General features: G+C 41.3%; 1 protein-coding gene across 7 annotated transcripts in view; it reads right to left on the bottom strand.

Annotated features, from left to right (window-relative positions):
- The window catches only part of ARHGEF7 (Rho guanine nucleotide exchange factor 7), a 137309-nt gene that overhangs the window by 73663 nt on the left and 41304 nt on the right, over positions 1-22342 (bottom strand). For all 7 annotated transcript variants that reach the window (XM_018557012.1, XM_018557009.1, XM_018557011.1 and 4 more), the window contains 2 exons: positions 21012-21213; positions 15586-15677 (listed from right to left, as the gene is read on the bottom strand). In XM_018557012.1, the coding sequence (XP_018412514.1) occupies positions 15586-15677; positions 21012-21213 (294 nt within the window). The remainder of the gene's footprint in view (positions 1-15585; positions 15678-21011; positions 21214-22342) is intronic.

Below are 22342 nucleotides of genomic sequence, written 5' to 3'. Positions count from 1 at the left end.
TAAGAGAAAGCCAATCAAACAGATCTTCATTTGCTAGCTGTAAGTTGAACAGAACCCTATTTAGTTGTCAAATTGGACAGCAAATGAAAAAATAATCCTAGAACAATGATAAGCATACAAGAAGACAATTCCTAATCAGTAACGCAAGCTTGTTGATTGCTATTAAAAACTTTTTTAATTTTTTAAAGTAGTATTAAACTCTCAAAGTTGTTTTTCAATAATGAATGCAGATCAAACAAATATACATTGCCGAGCAAAGCATTACTTTACTTTTTAGCCCAAACACTTAGAATCATGTTTCTGAACAGCTGCTTCCAAGTCTCTCAGCTCAGCTTCCCTTAAGATCCTGTCCAATACAAGACCACAAAGGACAATGGAGACTCCAGCAACTTTTCATCTACTATCTTGGGAAAGGGAGGAGAGGGGGCCAGGGAGTAGCTTGATTTGCTGTGTCTGTGTGTTTGTGGAGAGACGCACAGCTTAGTAGCACACACAAGGGTGACTGCATAGCACTCTGCTAGAGAAATGAGCCACCCTAAAACATGAAGTCAGGTCCAGGGCTCAGGGGGACCAGCTGAATCTGCAGGAAACTAAAACTTTTAAACATTAAGAAGTAGCATTCATTGTAAGCAGTTTCATCAGCATTTGAAAGAGTTTAAAATCCTTTTGACTTTAATATCAGTTTAAGGTAGCCAAATGCTAATATTTTCTGGACTGCAGGAAATCAAACATTTTACTCTCCAAGCACAATAATAGCAAAAACAACAACAGCAACAATAATGGGGCCTTTCCAAATGTTACCCAGCCCACAAAGACAGTAAATGGCAAACCTCAAATAGCAATCTTGAGCCTAAACAAAACCTTTTTTTCTGATGGCAAAATGCATTAGAGGTTCTATTATTAACAATTTAGTCTCAAAAGGCAGTTAATATGTAAATAAGCCATTTCCTAAACCACACAACCAGAATTAAAGTTATCTATGCCAGTCCTGCTTTACCATAACAGCAGCTCCAGACAAATTGTTTCCTCTCAGCTTTGGATAGGAGTGTAGGGGTTAATACCTCTGTCAGGATTTTACTGCAACAGGATATCTGCAGCGAGAAAAATAGAAGCCCCACAAAGCTTCTAAGTCTTCCTCATCCTGTCCTTGAAAAACATTTGAAATAAAGATTTTCTGGCATCAAGCATCATAAGGAGCAAAAAGCCATGCTGTATCTGTGCCCCAACCCACAACATTATTATAGGTAGCCCGTTTTTTATACTGTACAAACACAAAAAACTATTTAAAAATTAAACATGTAAATACCACCACCAGAGGTAGATAACTAGATAGCTAAAAATAAATAAAAAATACACGATTCCTGAAAATTAATTTTGCCTCATCAGCGTGCAGGCAATGTTAAAACTGCTGGTTCCACTTAATATAATGGATGCCCAGACTCGGCATACATCTTTTCAAAAGTTAAATAATGCTCCCATTTCTGACTGCTAGGTTCAGTGACTGGACAGCATTGACAGAAAGCCTTGATGTTTTATTCAGTGAGTACACTAAAGGCTGTTCATTTTCACTCAATGCTTCCATTCATTTCAAACTTCACAGAGGGGAAGAAGGGCATTTTTGTTGCATTTTGCAAGTTCATTCGCAGCTGAAGACCTAATTACTGACCTCCACAGTAAACTGGTTCTATGCCAGTGTATCTGTGTGCCTCAAAAATGTCACACAGTAGTTAGTTGGCCATAAGAGAAGATATGGCTCTTTCAACAAACATGTATGTCACCAAGTTGTGCATGAGAGGCAAAATCCACAAAAAAAAAGTACGCCATTTATTACACAGGACTAACAAAAGTGGAGCTAATTATTTTTCTGAACATAAAAGTACAATCTGCTGACGTCAGAAACAAATTACATATACACACGCAAGCATACACACATACTCACATATTCCCAAATTAATATTAAAGAACTATGAGGTGAGTGAAAATCACTCATCCTCATAGTTCGAGCCGACGTGTGACAATGAAACTGTCACAGGTCGGCTCAATAGATTGGGAAGTGAGCGAACACATACCGTCGCTCGTTCACTTCTCGATCATCTCCCTTCAGAGAGCCGTGACCGTCAGTCATCGCTCCCCGCAGGCATCCCCCCCCTGCCTGCTCCTCCAGCACTGACTGGAGAAACGGACAGGGAGGGGGCGGGTACAGCTGGCTCTGCCTCTGGATAGGCAGAGCCAGCTGTCACTTACACAGCTGGGTGGATCTCGACAGCATTGTCCGGATCCGTCACGACTGCGGTGCTCTCAGTACATAGCGAGCTGTAGCTTGTGATATACTGAGCTTTGTGTCACGGGAGGATGCTAGTATATGTCCTCCCATGACCCTTAAGAGAACTATGGGGAAAAACACTTACCCCATAGTTCTCTTTTAAGTTTCACTTTGTGAGAATGTAAGAGAGAATTGTTCCCGATAGCCATAGTTGTGTTATTTAGGTGTAGAGGTATTCAGTTCTTCCTTACACCTGAACACAAATTCTTCTATATGGCTGGGCTACAGACATACATTTAGACATCAGCTGGATCATATAAAATGCACAGCATTCTACTAGTTCATTCAACAGTCACAGCATTCTAAATACCAGTATGTACAATTTTACCCGCAGCCAATAATTCCACCCATCATACAATGTTTCTGCTTTTTGAAATGAGCTCCTAGGGTACACCGGCTCAGGATGTGAACATCAGACTCTGCATGCTCTCAGGGAAAAATGTTTGCATTTGAGTTTCTGTAGAGTTGTTTGTTTATTTTCTCAATGTGAATAAAATGAACAGTATAGACACAACAGAATAGAACATGCTGCTTGGACCAGAACAACAAAACATAGCCTGACAAATATAATAATATATGCAAATAAAACACTGTTCCACAAGTCCTTCATCAAGATTCAAACATTGCTATTTCAGAACGTTCCAAACTTCTTCCTTAAAATGTCAGTAGCAAAAGAAACCTGTTTACGTATAAAAGCTCTGGAGATGAACTCCAGGCAAACAGCTAAACACACCGCTGAAACACATCCATGTTTCACCTGAAGAAATGTAATTCAGTTCGGGCGGTCTTGTGCACCCCTTTCAGACAGCATAACCAGATCTGTGACTTCACTAGAGGCAGGTAAGTTAAACACGATCCTTAGCTGCCATGGTTCATAGCACTTTCTAAATCAGCCTACAAAGTAATAGAGTGTTGACCCTTCTCACAATGTGAGTACTGCAATGCTGAGAATTAAAAGGAAGCCAGTATAATACACAGAGATACCTATACTAAATCAAATGAACAATACACAGTTATCTAATGAACTCCATACTGTACTAATTATTGAGGGGGAGTCATCAAAACTGGAGCAAACAGAATCAACAGCAGCTGCCCATGGCAACTAATCAGCTTCGATCTTTCATTTTCAAAGCTTAACTGAACAAACTGAAGAGAGAAGCTGTTTGGTTGCTATGGACAACTGCTCCATATTCTGTCTGCTCCAGTTTTGATAAATCCCTCTAAGTGATTTTTCCAGATCTGCTTGGAGTATATCTTTAAGACCTGACCTAGGTACTTCAGACCTTTTTCCTCCCTAATCTAAAACATAGTACAAAATATTCGTATAAACTCAGACAATAAAAAAAACATAACATTACATGGCAATACATTTTATGTATTATGAATGCAGAAAACACACTACATTATTATATATTTGGAGACTTTTGCTAAATCCCACAGAAATATTTGCCATCTTAGCATTACCCTACGCTCAAAAGGAAGTATAAGTTAACACACAGACTACACACTAGACACATGCATGGAAACAGCAATTCCAGAAAACGTCACAACAAATTTACATGGATAATAGAACATTGCAGCAGTTTCATCACACAATCACACAATAAAGAAAAATGTCAAGTCACCTCTCTTGCAGCCCCCTTGTGCCATGCCCTTCTGCGTGGATTACAAGCACTGTAGCTGCTCAAAGAAGTGCCCATGACACTGCAATCTAATAGTCTCCCCATTCCCTTAGTGCACTGGAGGAATTGACGAGCACTAAAACAGAGGCTTGCTGTTGAAGAGCAGGATAGACAATCCATGCCAAACAGGGAATGAATGGCAAAGACAACTCGGCTTAGAGACACCCCAGTATACAAAATGAAAGAAGATTCTCTTAAACAGTTCACATTTTTCTCAAATAAAGCAAACACAAACCTCTGACACATTCGGCTTTATTTACCAACATTGTAAAAAGAGCAAAAAATACGTACAAATTTCAGAATCCCATAGCAACCAGTTTTGAATTTGTTGGAGGCTGGTATATGAAATATGATTGCCGGTTGCCATGGGTTATGGCACTTTCAATATGAACACAACAGAAACGGGTCCCCAATCTACAGCAAGATGTCATGGTGGGGGCGTGTCTGAGCGGACGTCTAGAGACGCCCGCTCAGATCTAGAGAGCTCCGGGCCGGCCGTTTTTCTACTACGGCCGGCCCGGAGGCAGTTAAAGGAAAATTATGGTGAGAATAATTAGAGCCGATGAGTGACACTGAAGCTGTCACAGGTCAGTTCTATTGATCGAGAACTGAGCCAGGGCCGCCGTCAGGGGGGGTACGGACGATACTCAAGTAAGTGGCCCGGGCAGACTGAGGGGCCCGGGAACCTTACATGAGTATCGGCTGACGGCCGTACAGGTGACTGGCAGGAGGTGGAGCAGGGGAGGAGGTCGGGGCCCGCACACTCGAGATCCTCACCTGGGGTGCTCCGTGCGGAGCCCAGCCTCCACTGCAGTGACTGACTGCACATTAGGTTTCTAAAGATGGCCGCGAGTGCCCACATCTCATTTAATACATTGCCAAAACGGCAAAATATTACATGAAAATCATTCCCTGGTGGTCCAGTGGGGAATCAGTATGATCGCATCTCTTGCTGATGCAGATCATACTGATCGCTCCCTTGTGGTGCCGCCACTGACAGTCAGGGAGCGATTAGTATGGTCTGCATCAGAAAGAGATGCAGATCACACTGATCCTCCACTCGACCATCAGGATAATCCAAGTGCCACACTGGACCCCGGGAATGCAGCCCCCCTTTCTGCAAAACAGGTGAGCAGGAGAGGGGGACATTTTTTTATTAACTATTGTTATTAATTGTGTGTGTGTGTGTGTTTTTATTGTGTGTTTTTTTTAATGTGCATTGCATTGCGGCTGGCTCACTTTTTGGCCGGGCAGGAGGGGGCCTGGCGGGCCATTGAAGTGAATGGCGCCGTAGCCACGACTTCCGGCCGCAATGCGATCGCCAGCACTGTGCCTGCAGTGCATTCGTGTGCGGTGCGATTAAAATGCTGCAAGCAATATTTTTATCGCACTGCACCCGAAAGCACTGCAGGCACAATGTGCCTTGCGATCACGTGGCCCGCCACGCCCCCTCCAGCCCGGCAAAAAAGTGAGATGGCCGCAATGCGGGCAGGCCAGAATCGGACCGGAGCACACTGCTTATGGTGTGAACTAACCCTAAGCCCTGCGTCCAGTAGACATGTGTGATTCGTTTCGGAAAAATTAGTTTTCCGGGCAAAATTCGTTAGCAGTAGTCTGTACGCATTTTCGTTTGTGGCCGAATTTTCATTGCAGCAAAGCGACAATTTAAAAAAAAAATGTTTATGTCACTTTGCTGCAATGAAACGAACGAACATGAAACGGAAATTAAAATTTGTACAGACTACCGCTAACGAATTTCGGCCAAATCCCGAAATAATGCAAATAATCTGAATCAAAACAAAATGAAAAGAAACAAGTTTTTTGCCGGAGCACATGTCTAGTGTCCAGCAGGTCATTAGTGTAAGCTCCTGTGTACAGAGACTGATGGGACCGGGGCTGCAACAACTAATCGACTAAGTCGATTAAAATCGATGATGGAAAATGTTATCAATGTTTCCATCATCGATTAGTCGGCTTTTGATTAGTTGCCCCTGTTTGCGGCTCTCCACGCACCGCGCGCTTCACGCCACACCTCCTCCCCGCCTCTCCCAGCTCTGAGCTCTCTCCCGCCGCTGCCTGCCAAGATGATCATGTTGTTGCAGGGAGACTGCAGTGTGGGGGAACGGCAGCTGCTTGAAGAGTGTGCAGGTAAGAATCCCCCCCCACATGTAAATGTATTGCTGGGATTTGTTGTATTCCTCTATAGCTGATGGTATATTGCGCTGTATATGTACCATCAGCTATAGAGGACCACAAATCCTAGCAATACATTATACACTGTATGTATAGTGTATTGCTGGGATTTGCTGTAGTCCTCTATAGCTGGTATTATTCTGCATTGTTGTATAATGTATTATTGCTGGGATTTGAAGTCCTCTATAGCCGGTGCCATTCTGCATTGATTGCTGTATAATTTTACATTTTACATTTCACTATATTGCACACCAGTTGTTTTTTTTTGCTTCCACCGCTCCAAGCTTGACTGACGTGATTGGCTCAGTGTTCTCTGTACAGCGCTGCGGTATATATCAGAGCTATATACATGTATAATCATAGTGTGTGACTGTGGGGGGACATTAGAGTGTAAGCTCCTCTGTACAGAGACTGATGTGACTGGCTCAGTGTTCTCTGTACAGCATTGCGGTACATATGCATATATATATGGGGGGGACCGGAATTTCTGTTGGCTGCCCTGAACTAAGCGATCACATACTGCTGATCACTTAGTTCCCGATATTCTCCATGCAGAGAAAGGTGATCGTCAGTCATTACTCCCTGTTGGGATTCCCTCCTCCCCTCTCTGTTCCTCCAGCGCTGGCCAGGGAGGGGGTGGAGAGGCAGAGCCAGCTGTCAATCAGGTAGCTGGGTGGATCCAAACAATATTGTCGGGATCCGTCCCAGCTGCAGTGCGGCTCTGTTCTGTCAGCATATAACGTGCAGTAGTCTGCTATATGCGGAGTTTTGCTTCGGAGAGGGACATTGATATATGTCCTACTGTGACCCTGAAGAGAACTATAACAAAAAAAGTTTGGTCCATAGTTCCCTTTTAAGAACTATATATAGATATACAGGGCTTGAAAAATCCACTCGTCCGCTTGTCAGTGACGAGAGGACGGTGGAGCCTGACGAGCAGCTTCCCGGCCGGCCATTGTAATTACACGGCCGGCCGGGAGCTTTACATTCAAGCGAACGGGCGTCTCTATAGACGCTCGATCGCTTGTATCAGCAGCTGTCACTGCCGTTGCCGATCCCGAGATCCGCTGTGCCCGATGCGACCGGGACCGGCACGGCTCTGTGACAGGAGATCGAAGGGAGTTCAGTATACGAACTCCCTTTGATCTCCTCTCAGTCCCCGAATGTAGAAAGTGATGTATATTACATCACTTCCTGCATTCAGTGTCACTCTCCAGCTAGAGAAGCTGATGAAGCCGATCTCTGCTTCATCAGCTTCTCTGGGGGTCCCTAGGTGACATTAGGGGTCTTGGAGACCCCTGATGTCTCCATAAAGAGGACCTGTCATGTAAATTGGCTATCCCATAGGGGGCTTCTTAGCCCCCCCATGTAATAGCAATAAAGTTGTGTGTAAAAAAAAAGTAATACAAAAATTAAAGAATCATAAAAAAAATAAAAGCATTAAAAAAATGTAAAAAGTAAACATTTTTTTAAAGTCCCCGCCCCCCTACATACACACACAGATATGCGTCGGGTGCGCCTATTGTGCCGCACATGTTACATATCACCGCAAACATCGGAGTGAGAGCAATAATTTTAGAGCCATTAAGGCTGGGTTCCCACCTGGGCGTTTTACAGCGCTGATCAACGCGCTGTAAAACGCGCAGCAAGTGAAATCCCATTATTTCCTATGGGCATGGTTCCCACCTGGGCGTATTTCCGCGAGTCGGAATGCGCTGAAAAACGCCCAGTACAGGAGCTTCTTTGGGGAGTATTTCCGCGCGTATTCGTTAGGTGCGCGTTTGATGCGCGTTTTGTGGACCGTAAATCGGGGTAAAAACGTGTGGCATATATTTCGATCACCTAGGTGGGAGCCCAGCCTAAAGGAGAACTATGAGGTGAGTGATTTCCACTCACCTCATAGTTCTAGCTGACCTGTGACAATGAGACTGTCACAGGTCGGCTCAGTAGATCGGGAGGTGAGCGAACACATGCCAGCGTTCGCTCACTTCTCAATCCTGTCACGGCTCTCTGCTGTGACAGGAGGGGGACTGCATTCCCCCCTCCCCGCTCCGATCCTCCAGCGTTGACTGGCGCAACGGACGGGGGAGGGTACAGCTGGCTCTGCCTCTAGATAGGCAGAGCCAGCTGTCAGTCACGCAGCTGGGCGGATCCCGGCATAATTGTCGGGATCCGCTTCAGCTGCGGCGTCTCAGTATACCGCGAGCTGCAGCTTGTGGTATACTGAGCTTAGGGTGACGGGAGGATGCTAGTTTGTGTCCTCCCGTTACCCTAAGGAGAACTATGGGGAAAAACACTTACAAAATAGTTCTCCTTTAATCACTGATAACACTAAACTGATGAACAGTAAAAGCGTTTTAATTGTCGTCTATGTGCGTTTTTTGCGATTTTGCGGGCGCACGCAATTTTAAGGCTTGACATGTTTGGTGTCTATTTACCCGACGTGCCCCCTTCTTTTATGTTTTACTAAAAATATGGGTAAAAATAAATGTTTTATAACATAACGTAGGGAAACTTTTTTTTTTTTGTTTGTTTTACAATTATGGTACTTTTTTCATTATATAGTTTTTTTTAAAAATCCCCCCCGTGGTGATTATATACCTCCAAAAGAAAGCTCTATCTGTCCCAAAAAAATGTAACATAAATTACAAGGCTATAGTCCGGTCTTGCTGACTGGTGACATTTTTGACTGACTGGTGAGACACCATCAAATTTTTTAAGCCCTGTAGATATATTTTAGTTCTATTCCTTAGCGTAATAAATATTAACTAATTTCTGTTTCGAACTTTGCCAAGTGGATTATGGTCCATCTCACCACTAGGGCACTGTACAGATACCTCTTTTTTCTACTAACATGTCTGTCGCATTAGCAATATAAGCAAACTGTGACTGCACATGATATGCTGGAATACATAGTAGTTCCTTCCTGCCACCTGTGGACTCAAAAATTCCCTGTAGGAGGCAGGTCTGTATGGAAGTCATGGTGGTCAGTGACTGTCCACAGAGTACAAATTCTGACATGCAGTTTACCTTCAATGGATATAGATACAGCCCTGACTAAGGTACACAGCAGCACCAGGGCACAGAACAATGCTTTTGTATAGCTTTGGAACTGATTCTCAAGAACTCAACACAGATTGTACCCCTGTAATATGCAGGGGTACAAGTACACACAAGGGACCTATACATACTACACACCAATAGGACCATACACAAATAGGTTGGACTTGATGGAGATATGTCTTTATTCAACTTCAAATACTATGTAACTATATATGTAATTTCGGCAGCGGTGAATTCATTTGGAACTAGGCTTAAAAAGTGTAACGTGTATGTCAAGGCAAAACAAAAACATATCTACAATATGTGCATACTGCCCCATGTTTTATCCCGTTAAGGAACCTGCAAGTACAGAAACATAACTGTTGATGAGCCAGGAATGCACTTCACTGCTAATTTCTTGATGTGGGCTAACAAAACACAGCACTTTGGTGGACTGAATGGTGTCAGCTCTGCCCAGTTGTCTTTTGCTAAACTACCAAATCCCTTCCTTCATCTGGACAACATATGGGAGGGCTAATTAGGCTTCATAAGATAAAAAAAACAAATTGTGCACAGGAATGCTATGAATTTCTGGCAGTCAACAAGTTTTTTGCACTTCTCAAACAGATATATAAAAAACAAATCTTTAAATAGTATATATAAGAGACCAAAGGGGAGTAAATAGGCAATCATTGTTTGGGTTTACCTACGCTTTAAATGCAAGAATCTTTATGTTGAATCGGTTCATTACAGGTTTTTCATCCAGTTCTCCATTAATTTTATACACACAAGTGTATCATGTTAGGAGCCAACTTTCTGTGATATTTTCCAGTAACTCACTGTGGTTTAGTCTTTCACTCTGAAACGTGCGGTCCTCATCTTATATTATAACTAAAGTATTTGATTTTGTTATGCATGTATAATATTAGCTTGCATGATAAAGCAGGTGCTGGATCAAGAGGTTCACCTTAGTACACCCCTTTTGGAGCATGAAGCGCCCATATTTACGCCATAAGACCCCATTCACACTAGGGCGACAGCGTTTCAGCGTGTGTTTTTGTGTGTTTTTTTATGGGCGTTTTACAAGCGTTCTCTGTTCATATGCAAGAGCGTTTTGAGGCGTATTTTCAGCTCGTTTTCAGTTATCCAATAAAAAACAAACCGTCTCAGCTGCAAAAACTAGCTAAAAAAATATGAAAATTGCGCTGATTTCCAATTTAAGTCTATGGCGCAAAATGAGCTGAAAAGTGCCACAAAAGAAGCTCAAGGACTATTTTAAATAACAGGCATATTTTTACGAGCATTTGCATGACCGGCTCTCATTCATGGGATTTTGATTTGCATGCGTTTCAGTGCAGAAAAAAAAGCACAACGAAATGCCCTGGCGTGAACAGGACCTTAGGTGAGACAGAGTGCTCAGAACAATGCAGTTATAGTTTTACGGAAATGTAGCAAAGCCATTTTTGTATTAAAGTAATTCACTTTTGTTGACAAAAAAAAGATCACTCCCTCTCTGTAATCTGTGTACATGGCAAGGATTGTAATCAACGTTCTTGCAGTTTCCTAACTGATTCTTTTCTGAGGAAATAGCAGTTTGTTGTAATATGCCCTTTCCAGACTGGTCCCTGAATGGGAGGGTCTGGGTTCATTATAACCAGCTGGTGGGCTTCCTGTGTTGTAATAGGGGAAGGTGCATCCCTTTAATAGTCCCCATATGGAATATCTCACCCAAAATGAAATGACTATTGCAAGGGATGCCAAAAATGGTATAGAAGCAGAAGTTACATTTCTGGGAGAGGTCTGTACACCAACTATGTACACAACGCCTCCAGGTAACCATACTGCACTGATTTTTTTTTACAGATTTGGATTACATCGGATACAGTTTTATATTAAAAGGTAGTTTTTAATAACATTAAATTACAAAATGGCTTGTGCAACAATTTTATATGCTATATTTATTTATTTAATTTTTTAACGTGGTATTATCGTTTAAATGAGACATTTTTCCTCCATAACTCCTGTCTCCATTACATTTTCTTTCCATCACGCTTCAACCAAGCAAACCCTGCCTCTTGTGCTTGGATATGTTACAACTAAATTTGGCCGCAGTCCATTTCTTTGCAAAACTGTCACACACAAAAAGCCACTGAAAAGCTGTTTTGCTTTTGTAACAAACAGAAATTTGTTAGTTAGTTAGAACTGAACTCAATTACAGAGCTTTGAGTAATCTCTTCATCTTAAAGAAAAACTCGGGGAAGTTTAACCAGTGGTGTTAACTCATCACACAAATAAGATGCTACTCACTTTTTCCTTTTAGCTGGAAGTCCACCCAAAAAGTCTGTGAAGTCATTCCATTAAACCAGAAAACTGGCTTCGGCCAGGCAACGGGAAGACGTCTAATTTTTCTCTATAAGTCACGTCCTCCCCTCTCCCAGCACCACTCATAGAAAACTACACTTTTTAAGTGTAGTCCATTTAAGCAAACATAAATGGACATCGGTAACAGCGTGCAGTATGCGGAGTAGAGACAGACAGCAGACTCCTGGCCTGTCAATTAAATTACGCAGATACAGTGTTCGGCTCAGTCAGACTCACGGGTCTGCCCACTATAGTGAGTGGGGATATAATGACATCACCGCTTGCTTCTCATAATACAGTGGGGAAGTGACAAGACCAGTGGCCAGAGTTATACAGGGCATAGTGGTCACTGGTCTTCTAACATGGATAGGAAGGGAATTGAGGCCTGGAATACAACAGAGGTAGGATGTTCTCAATGCTTTTGCACAAAAGAAATTACAGAACATATTTAGGAATGACAGGAAACCCACAAACACCACATTAGGGTTCAGCTTTGGTCTATACGGTAGTGGTTGAACAGCCCTTTATTATGAGAGTCAAATTCAGCCATCTTCATCATCTTTATTACAAAATACATCTTAGTGATTCTGTTATAAATGTAAGTGAAATGGCTGGATGCACTTGCTAGCCTCATTCACCAACCTCAAAAGTACTTTGTCTGCCTTGCCATTGTAACTCTGCTTTCTCTATAAGAATTTGCATTTCAGAATTAAACCCTTCTTTCGCATTTTTGCATTTTACACACTAGCATTCTGTGGTGGTCAAAAGTGGTAGCAAAACAAAACTAAAAATGTAAGACAGCACTAGAAGCCTTTATTTAAAGTGGACCAATTCATTAAAATTATTTACATCATTCATTTGGGCTCATGTTACCAACTACATTAATATTTTGAATTAAGAAGTACCTCTTGCTGTCAGAAAATAAAAAATCTGTTCCCTACACCCCAGCCTAGGCAACCTACAACAAAATGGTTTCCGACTACTAATCATTACTGGATACAGCCTGCATTCAACTAGAAACACATAATTACTAACCATGAAGAGAAAATAAGGTACTGTGTTACATTTTGTGTAAGAAAACATTAGTAACACATGATAGCATGACAGATTTCTGTTTTGACAGTCTAGAGTAGTGTGGTCAGTCATGACTAATGATTACGAGCCAGTGGTTAATAAAACATTGGTGACTGCATTGTAAACAATTATTCATACCATCTAGTATTTATGTAAATAAATATTTTCTTTCACAGAAAAAAAAATGTGTATCCTCTATGACTGAAAAAGTAAAGATGGAAGCAATGAAGTGATGGCAAAGAAGCACCTACACAGAACAAGCAAACCTGTTTTTGTTTGTACCACAAGAGGGCCCCGTTGTCCTTCAAGCAAATCTCATTCACTGTCCTGTTTCCTGGGTCTTCACTACCTGAGGTAAACTCGCACATGTTTGCTATTCTTTGTTCTACACTACTGAGCTCAATGTGGGTTTGAGATGCTATATAGAGATGATTGTGGATTGTAGTCAGATACTATACACACAAAGAAAACTCTCCACAAAATTGTATTGATGAATAGTTTGTAGTACCAGTGAAACAAGGCATACAAAACAAACCTGTGCGACAGTAATGGTATACATTATGTAATCACATGATGCGGTTTATAACATGCATAGAGCTTAAACGCCATCCAATGTATCACTACAACCATGCTTTATCATAAAACGCAGTCATGGCCTGTGTGATAGGATTTTGTTCCCTTTTGCATTCCTATACAAGTCTATTGGAGTGCAAAACCTGCTTGAAGCAGGACAAATACAGTAGGACAGGGGTGGACAAATTAATATGGAATCAGGAGTCAGTCTGTCCAATCCAAGTGACAGCAGGATTTAAGAGCCAGCTCCATTGACAACAACTGGAGAAAACAAAAGCTGGGCGCCAGCTGTAATTTTTAAGGGGCATTGGCTACCTGGCTCCTGGAATTTGTCCAGCCCAGCAGGTCAAATGCACCTGTCAATGAATTCTGAATGATCTCAGAAGCATCCTCAACTGATGCCAACCTAATGCCATGGACACAAGCCCTTACTGCCTGGTTTTGTAAACTGTTTGTACATTACTCTGATTAACATTAATTAGCCTATGTTTTACACAATCAACACAATGCAATATTATCAACCCACACTGATAATACTCTGCAATCCACAATTGGGCTTAGAGCAGAACAGGAACTCATACAAACAGAGATGACTTATTTCTAAAGAAGAAACCTTATAAGACTACCCACACCTCCCAGAAATAACCAGTTGAAATATCTCCTTGCCAAGTATAAAATAACAAATTACTAAAATACAACAAAAGAGGGGCAATATAACAACAGACAGGTCAGTTGATAGGAAAGTACAATACACTCTTAAAAGGTATTGCAGTTATTATCACAGAAAATAGAAATGTCAAAACCAGCATTCTTAGGAACATTAAGAATCCATTTGAACGTATGTGCATCAATGCATATGCACGCAGGTTTGTCATTGCTTTTAGTGGTGCTAGTTTGCATCTGTGCAGTGTAGTGTCATATGGAGGCTGAAAGCGCTCATATCAGTTATTGATGCACCAATGTGTGTTAAAGGCTGTATTCATGGCAATGAGAGCGCATGACAACACACCTGCATAATGTTATAATAATAAAAAAATAATCAACAAAGGAAAATACATAGGTGTGAAGCCAGCCTTAAGCTGGCCATACACCTTACAATTATCTGCAGATTTTCTGTGGTCAGATGGAAAAGGTGCAACAGATTCCTCCATCTACACTTAAGTTTGTGGATGGAGTAATCTCCACCTGGGCCAATCTGTTTCACTTTTTCCATCTGACCACAGAAAATCTGCAGATAATTGTAAGGTGTATGGGCACCTTTAGACTCCATTCACATATAGCATTTGCATTTCCAGCGCAGTTTTCCATGCGGAAGACAAACGCTAAAATCTTTACATCGCAACAGATTCCACTCGATTGTGGCTATAGCCGCAAACGTGCGAAATCCGCCACTGAAATCGCGCTTGGACTATATGCGGGACCAGCAATAGTCTGAACAGTGCACATTAAAATGCATTGTTCTTTATGCTTAGAATGATTCCGCGCATGCAACTGCTCCTGTGTGAATGGAGCCTAAAGCTTATTTCCAAAGACGATCCACTAATTTGCCTGGACTGAGTGACACTATGGTTTATTGACAATTCTTTGGTGTGCATTAGTTCTTTTTTATAATGCACACCAAAGACTTGCCAATAAACCATAGTGTCGCTCAGTCCACGCTTGCCCACCACAGTCATGTGCTCACACACATCGTCACTAGTAACACTGTTGCAGAAAAAGTGGATGGCAGCAAACTGACATGTACCTAAAAGCAGATTCTTTATTGTTCCATAAACTCAATAAAGATTAAATAGCACAAAGAATTAAGAAGGCAATGAGAGTCCACCAAATTCCACTTATAACTAAATAATCACTTTCAAATGAAATAATCCAAGAAAATTAGTCAACAAGCAAAAATAGCAACGCAGGAAGACTCACAAAAAAAAAAGGAACCTTACCATCCTCTGACTGCCAGGCAATTTACTAGATGCCAAGGCTGTAAAACTATTTACAAGGTGCCAAGCTGCAGGTGACATGACAGTCCCAAATTAGTATGCTGCACAGAAATCAAAATGGTAGCTTCAGATTCCCGTTAACATATACAATTACACAGTGGCTTTTTCAACACTTTTATATTGTTAGAAGACAATGTGGTTTATGTCAATGTGACCAATTTGATCAAATTACAAATTGAAAAGAAAAGGGACCATTGACATCCAAATGCAATATATACTAATTTACACCAGGAGGTGGTTGGCAGGTATAAAGAAACGGAGTTGTTGCCACACACAGTGTACAACAATTATGCAGTTATACCATTTAAGCCAATAGTACAAGTTAGCATGCACAGGTACTTACCACATTGTAGTAGCTTTTGTTGATTGCAGATGTTGTCTCAAACCCTTTTGGTGGGCTTTTCAGTAATGTAGACTTTGGCGATACCGGTTTCTCTGTGAAACAGAAGTGGAAATAATCAGACTGCTTATTTCCAGAATTTTTTATTATTTTTTTTACTCGTTTTTGGGGACAAAAGCATAATAATTAGTAAATCCTGAAGTAAATCTGCAAAACTCCCCCTGTCAACATTGGCAGAAAAGCCCTGCATGTTTATTTGAAGGGGTTTACTAGGGTACAATATGCCAAAGGCTGATATTCGAAAAACAGAATCTCGTTTCATAAAAGGTATATACCATAACTATACGTATTGAACTTAGTATGCCTGCAACCGTAATCCAGGACTTGAAAGTCCTACACCACCTGCAAGTACATCTATAAAAGCAAGAAGTCACATACACCTCTGTTGTATTTATTATGTGGAGTTCACCATTAAAAAGGACCATATAGTTTTATCTATTTTTGTTATACTGTTCAAGGTTAACAACATCTCAATGTATTATTGTTTTTAGGCACATAAAAATGTTATAAACTTGAAATTCTAGCTAGCAAGTTCTAGGCTCAAGGAGACACCTTCATCAGACTATTCTTAGCTGATCTTTTGTAAATAGCCTGATGTTACAGAATTCAATATCAAAAACTGAGACAGTCACTCATCCCACCCCCTAACCTGCTGCCTTCAGGCTGGTCAGAAGAATTTGTATTTAGAGAGAGAGTTTGAACACAAACAGCTTCTGCTTGCTCCCTGTTTATGACGGTTTGTAATCGCTCAGTTCTCGATCCTTTAGAGTCGACGCGTGACAGCTGCAGTGTCACACATCAGCTCTATTGGGATGAGTGTATTTCACTCTCCCCATAATTCTCCATTTCATATCATTGTAAACTGAAATTTGCATTTCTTTACTTTTAATATATGTCATTGTACAAAGAGAAGTAGCAAATCAATAATGTATGCTTGTTTTCATCCACAAAACTAGAGAGAAATGAGAATACATCTTACTCATTATAAACAATTGCAAACCCAAATTATTTTTTTTACACACATATACACACACACATACACACACACAATCTAAATTTCTCGGTAACAAACAGATAAGGACTCTGTGCTACATATAACACTGCAAGTGTGTCCCCATAAGGTGAAAGAAAAAGCATTTTAAAAATTCACAATACAAAATACCTTATACAGTATTGTGCCTAAAAACGATAACATTTGAAGCAAGAACATCCATCTCATAAGTAGTAATTAACAATGCAGAACTGTCTCCTCATCTCACTGTCACTTACTGGGGGATGCAGCCAACATAACATGCCAGATGGAATCATAGCTCACATACTATCTGTTGTCTCATCTGATGACAAGGTCAAGCCAGATGGCGGTCTTTTAACCAGTTGACATCCGCGGTGTTAAACCCCCTTCCCATCCAGGCCATTTTTCAGTATTCAGCGCTGCGGTACTTTGACTGACATTTATTCCGTCATGCAGCGCTGTACTGAAATGAATTTTATTTTAAACAAAACAAAAAGCACATCAACCCTCGCAAGTGCATAATGAAGGAAAACAGAAAATAGGTCACTATGCACTGCAAAACAATACTAATCTATGCATTAGAACATCCAGCTGGGTCAAAAGCAAGGATATCCTTGGCTACCATTTAGGACCTGATCTGAATACATTGGAGGAAATTAAAGATAGATAGATAGATAGATAGATAGATAGATAGGATAGATAGGATAGATAGGATAGATAGGATAGATAGGATAGATAGGATAGATAGGATAGATAGGATAGATAGGATAGATAGGATAGATAGGATATACACACACAGTACATGAAAGGTAGGTGCAATCTACCTTTCAAGCTGCTACATTTATACATTTATATACTAATGTATTTACTATACTTACTATAAAAGAAGACTACAGGAGTAAAATACGGCCTCAAGGCCCATTCACACCAATTCCAGTGCGTTCCAGCACGGTTAGCTGCTGGAATGCACTGGATCACATACTTTAAGCCTCCCTGCGTTCTGGGGCAGGAAGTGGTGTGGCAGTGCATTCAAGTCAATGGCTAACCATGCTGCAACGCACTGGAATTGGTGTGAACGGGCCCTTAGTCTACTCCCCCCTCCCGTTTCTGCTTCATATACAGATTGCATACTCAAAACAATGTACAAGGTTCAATAGATGAGGTGAGGAGAGTTTAATTGTGGTAAAACTTTTTTACTGAAAAATCAGGATTTTAGGCGAAAAAACCTTTCTTGGAGTACACTACAGCAGTGCTCCCCAACCTTTTTATTGCCGCGGACCGGTCAACGTTTGCTAATTTTACCGTGGCCCGCTGAGGGGGGGACGTTGATTGTTTATATTTTAGATTGTTTTGATTTAATAATTTTAATTTAATTGTATTTAACCAGTTGACATCCGCGGTGTTAAACCCCCTTCCCATCCAGTCTCCCGCCGCCTGTTACTACGGACGCGGCCGGGAGGGGAGGTGAGTCACAGGACCCGCCCCCTCACTGTGAAGCCCGTCCGCAGTGCAGGGCCCCGCGGCCCAGTACCATTTGATCCACGGACCGGTACCGGTCCGCGGCCCGGGGGTTGGGGACCACTGGACTACAGGACAGAGGACTAGTTATAAGCAGCTACTGTGCATACATACATGTTGCACTATTTTGTGGTAGAATGATAGAATCGCACCTTGTAATTACATGGCACGACAGGGGTGGTGAAGGAATAGGTGCTGTATGGAGACGCAAGCAGCACAAAATTTTAACATGATTGTGCTGACTGGCCGCTATTGCTGCGGAACCCATACACCATCTTAACCACTTGCTGACCGGGGTGTTAAACCCCCTTCCTGGCCAGGCCATTTTTTTTTTTTTTACTTTATGTCATAAAACATTTATTATTACCCAATTTTTTGGTAAAATATAAAAGACGGGGTCACGTCGGGTAAATAGACACCAAACATGTCATGCTTTAAAATTGCGTGCACCCACAAAATCGCACAAAAACTACCATGCCTAAAAGTGCCCATAGGCGACGCTTTAAAATCTTTTACTGCTCATAAGTTTAATGTTATCAGTGATTGATGGCCCTAAAACTATTGCTCTTACTGCGAAGGTCGCATTTTTTTTTTTTAACTTATTTCTTACACTTTACTTGATTGCTCTCACATAGGGGGCTAACATGCACCCAATGTGATAGCTAGAAAAAAATGACAGGTCCACTTAATGGAGACATCACAGGTCCCCAAGTCCCCTAATGTCACCTAGGGAACCCCAAAGAAGCTGATGAGGCAGAGAATGACAGCTCAAGGTGGAAGTGATGTAATACACATCGCTTCCGACTGGAGATAGAGAAGGGGGAGAGATCAGCTGTGGGAAATGCTGATCTCTCCTCCTTCTTCGAGCAGCCACTGTGCCGGCCCTCTCAGTCCTGGGCACCACAGGTGGGACAGCGGTGCCCGGGATAACCGGCGGCGGCAAAGGAGGCGGGGGCGTGGCAGCGAGGGGGGCGCTCCATACGAGGTCATATTAGCGATCGGCCGGCCATAAAGCCAGCCGAACGCATGTATGAGACAGCCAGTAACGGCTGTTATCCTTCCCGGCGGGATTCTGCTCACGTGGGCCCGCCGGGAAGGATCCGCCGTCCGCCTGTAATTTACGATGGGTGGGCGGCAAGGGGTTAAAGTAGTCCAATTTAAATGAAAAAAATATATATATTTCTTGAATGTATATTGCATGACACAGGATGGTAATCAGGAACATGGGGTTATGCTGCCACTTTCATGAGATTGAGATACTGGCAACCAAAGCTATAAAACAGTTCAGTATAACCCCTCCCATTTGGAGCAAGGCCCAGTTTTGTCCGAAAGCAATAGTGGATCATAAGAGCAGAGGGGTAGGACCTGCGTCCTCTAATGTATTCCAAGAAACTATTTTACAGGTAAGACAAAAATCCTATTTTCTTAAAGAGGAACTTTACCCATATGTTTAAAATAACAACAAATACAGCTTTAGAAATATTTAGTAATGACAATCTACAAACAGATACTTATAGATAACTGCCGGCTTTGTATTCTTTGCATACCTTATTTCTCTTTTCTTCCCCATTCTTCCCACAGTGGCCATTTTTACTAAGGGCAGACTAATATATGTCCTTTTACTCCCTGGAACTGTGGCACATGTGACTACAACATGTGACCATGCACATCATCTCTGGGGAGGAAAATGCCTTTCACCTGAGATCTCATAAGATTATAGATAAGATTTCTCAGCAATGCTCTGATGATATGACCTTCCCAGGATACAACACTTTGGCACAATCAGTGCAGTGACAGCAAAATTCTGTACCACCTGCATATCCTGACAGTGCCTAATCCTCCTCCACCTCTGCCCCCTTACTTAGCTATTGCGCCATACAATGACAGGACACAATCAGCTTTGTGAGCCTCTTAAAGCTGGTCAGCGCCGTTTCTTTGGAGACCAGGCTACAGCGGCCTTGCACAAGTAAAAGCAGAACTGCTACTATGAGCTACCGCTCAAAAACCTAAGGGCAGAAGTTAGAACCATACATAAAATGAAAGTAATCTTCTTTCAAGACTTAAAGCTTACCTTTAAAACCATGTTTCATGTTAGACCCACATTCAGGGTGCAACATGCAACATGGTGATCTTGCCAACCCCCAGCCCTTTGCCGTTAAGCTCTGAAAATGGCGCGGTTGTGCGTGGCTCTGCCCACACAGCCATGACATTTATTCACAGATCCTTTGACAGACTTCAAGAAGGAACATGTTTAAGTCAAGATTCTTAGATATACAGGATTCCTTCTAACAATTAAGCAATATCCAAACACTACCTTTAATGAGAACAGAATACTACAGATAAAAAGCATCAGAATTCTATTCCAGCTGCTCTGTGATAAGCCACTTTAGAACATTGGAGGAAAGAGCTCTATGGTGGAGATGCTCTAAAGCTCACCACACTTTACAATCTGATTGTACAATCTCCTTTAGATCTACCAATAAGTTTGTAGTGCAAGGACCTACCTGGTCAGATGCAGATTGATTGGATGGATTAGTTAGGTACTTCTACGGTACTACATAGATTTGGTCAATTTAAAATGTATTGTACAAAAATTGAATGGTCAGGTTATAACATGTGTAGTGACCCTAAGAAAGAAAGAACTTGAACCTATATGTCTCACATGATCTAAGAGCATTCTAGTATTTGCACTGCTATTTACAGTGCTGGGAAAAAATGAATTTATAAATAATTACACTTATTGTCACTATTTCACTGACATCTTGCGTCATACTTAATTCTTCATGTGATCACCAATAAAAACGACACACTGGCAATCATAAATAGAAGAGCCACTTACCAGAGGACTTGATTTCTCTCACATAGTTGCTTGGGAACCATCCTGTTTTGCCACTGTGAGTTCCCTCCCACCATCCGCCGTCTTCCAGCCGCGTAATATGAATTAGGTCTCCCTTACAGAATGACAGCTCATCTTCGTTGGTTTGCTGAAAATTAAACTTTGCTCTCACCATCATGTGATGGTTGCTGTTATCGGTCATGTCCTGAAAAGACAAAAGGCATAGAAAATGGATGGAGCCAAGTACATAACTTTTGAAGATTAGTAATTGCCCGATTATAGAATAGTAGCACCACAGTAGCAAACCAAAATTATACAGACAGGCATTCTCAAGATACTTTTTAACCTCATTGGTTTGACTTGCTGCATGGCCAGAACTGCCAATTAAGAGTGCTTCCGTCTTGGATACCCTTACACTACACTTCATGGTCCCTTACAACCATTACCTTTCAAAAGTCAAACACAGCCCGCATCACATTTTTCTAAACCAAACTTATAGCTCTTTAAGAATACTACGTATTATGTAAAAAAATTGCCTTTAACCTGTACCGTGAACAACATGTTCTTAGATAACAATGAAGACCTGGCTACGTTGGTATCACAGATGGTGATGGCCATGCTTCCCTTTTAAACCTGTATATTAAGCCAATAAAAATCTGATCCTTATTGGCCAAAATGAAGAAAAAATATGTTTTAGCAGGGTCATTCAGCATGTAGATGCAATATCAACAACAGCTCTTATGTAGCAATCCAAAACAAAATAGACTTGTATCCTATCTGGTTCTGCAACAAAATCCAGATCTTCCAACCAACTGCAAAACCATGAAAGCAGAAAAATAACATGAGAGATACCGATGCCGGCAGGTGCTCTCCTGTTCTCATAAAATCTAAAAAACATGCCGTTAGATTTATAGAATTTTGGCCAAATTGATCAACATAAGAAAACACATACTATCATGTACAATAAAATAAAGCTAATTATTTAATCCACAATAACATTTTACATCCCAGAGAATATATAAGCTTACGACAAGCATGTATGTTCTATATCAGCGGTGGCCAACCTTTCGGACCTCATGGATCACTAAATTCATAATTTTAAATCCCGCGGACCACCAATATGAATTTTTTAAAAATATATATATTCTCATATTCTTTGTTTCCTTATATATAAATAAATTATCATATATGTGTGTGTGTATATATATTGGTATTGCTTCTGACCTGAAGAAGAGAGGTTCACTCTCGAAAGCTTGTCTTTTATATATTTTGTTAGTCCAATAAGAAAGGTATCATTGCACACTGCAATACTGCGTTTTTGACTAATATATATA

Source organism: Nanorana parkeri, unplaced genomic scaffold, assembly GCF_000935625.1.
Source record: "Nanorana parkeri isolate BGI_ZX_2015 unplaced genomic scaffold, ASM93562v1 scaffold262, whole genome shotgun sequence".
NCBI lineage: Eukaryota > Metazoa > Chordata > Amphibia > Anura > Dicroglossidae > Nanorana > Nanorana parkeri.
This window is presented reverse-complemented; position numbering and strand designations above follow the sequence as displayed.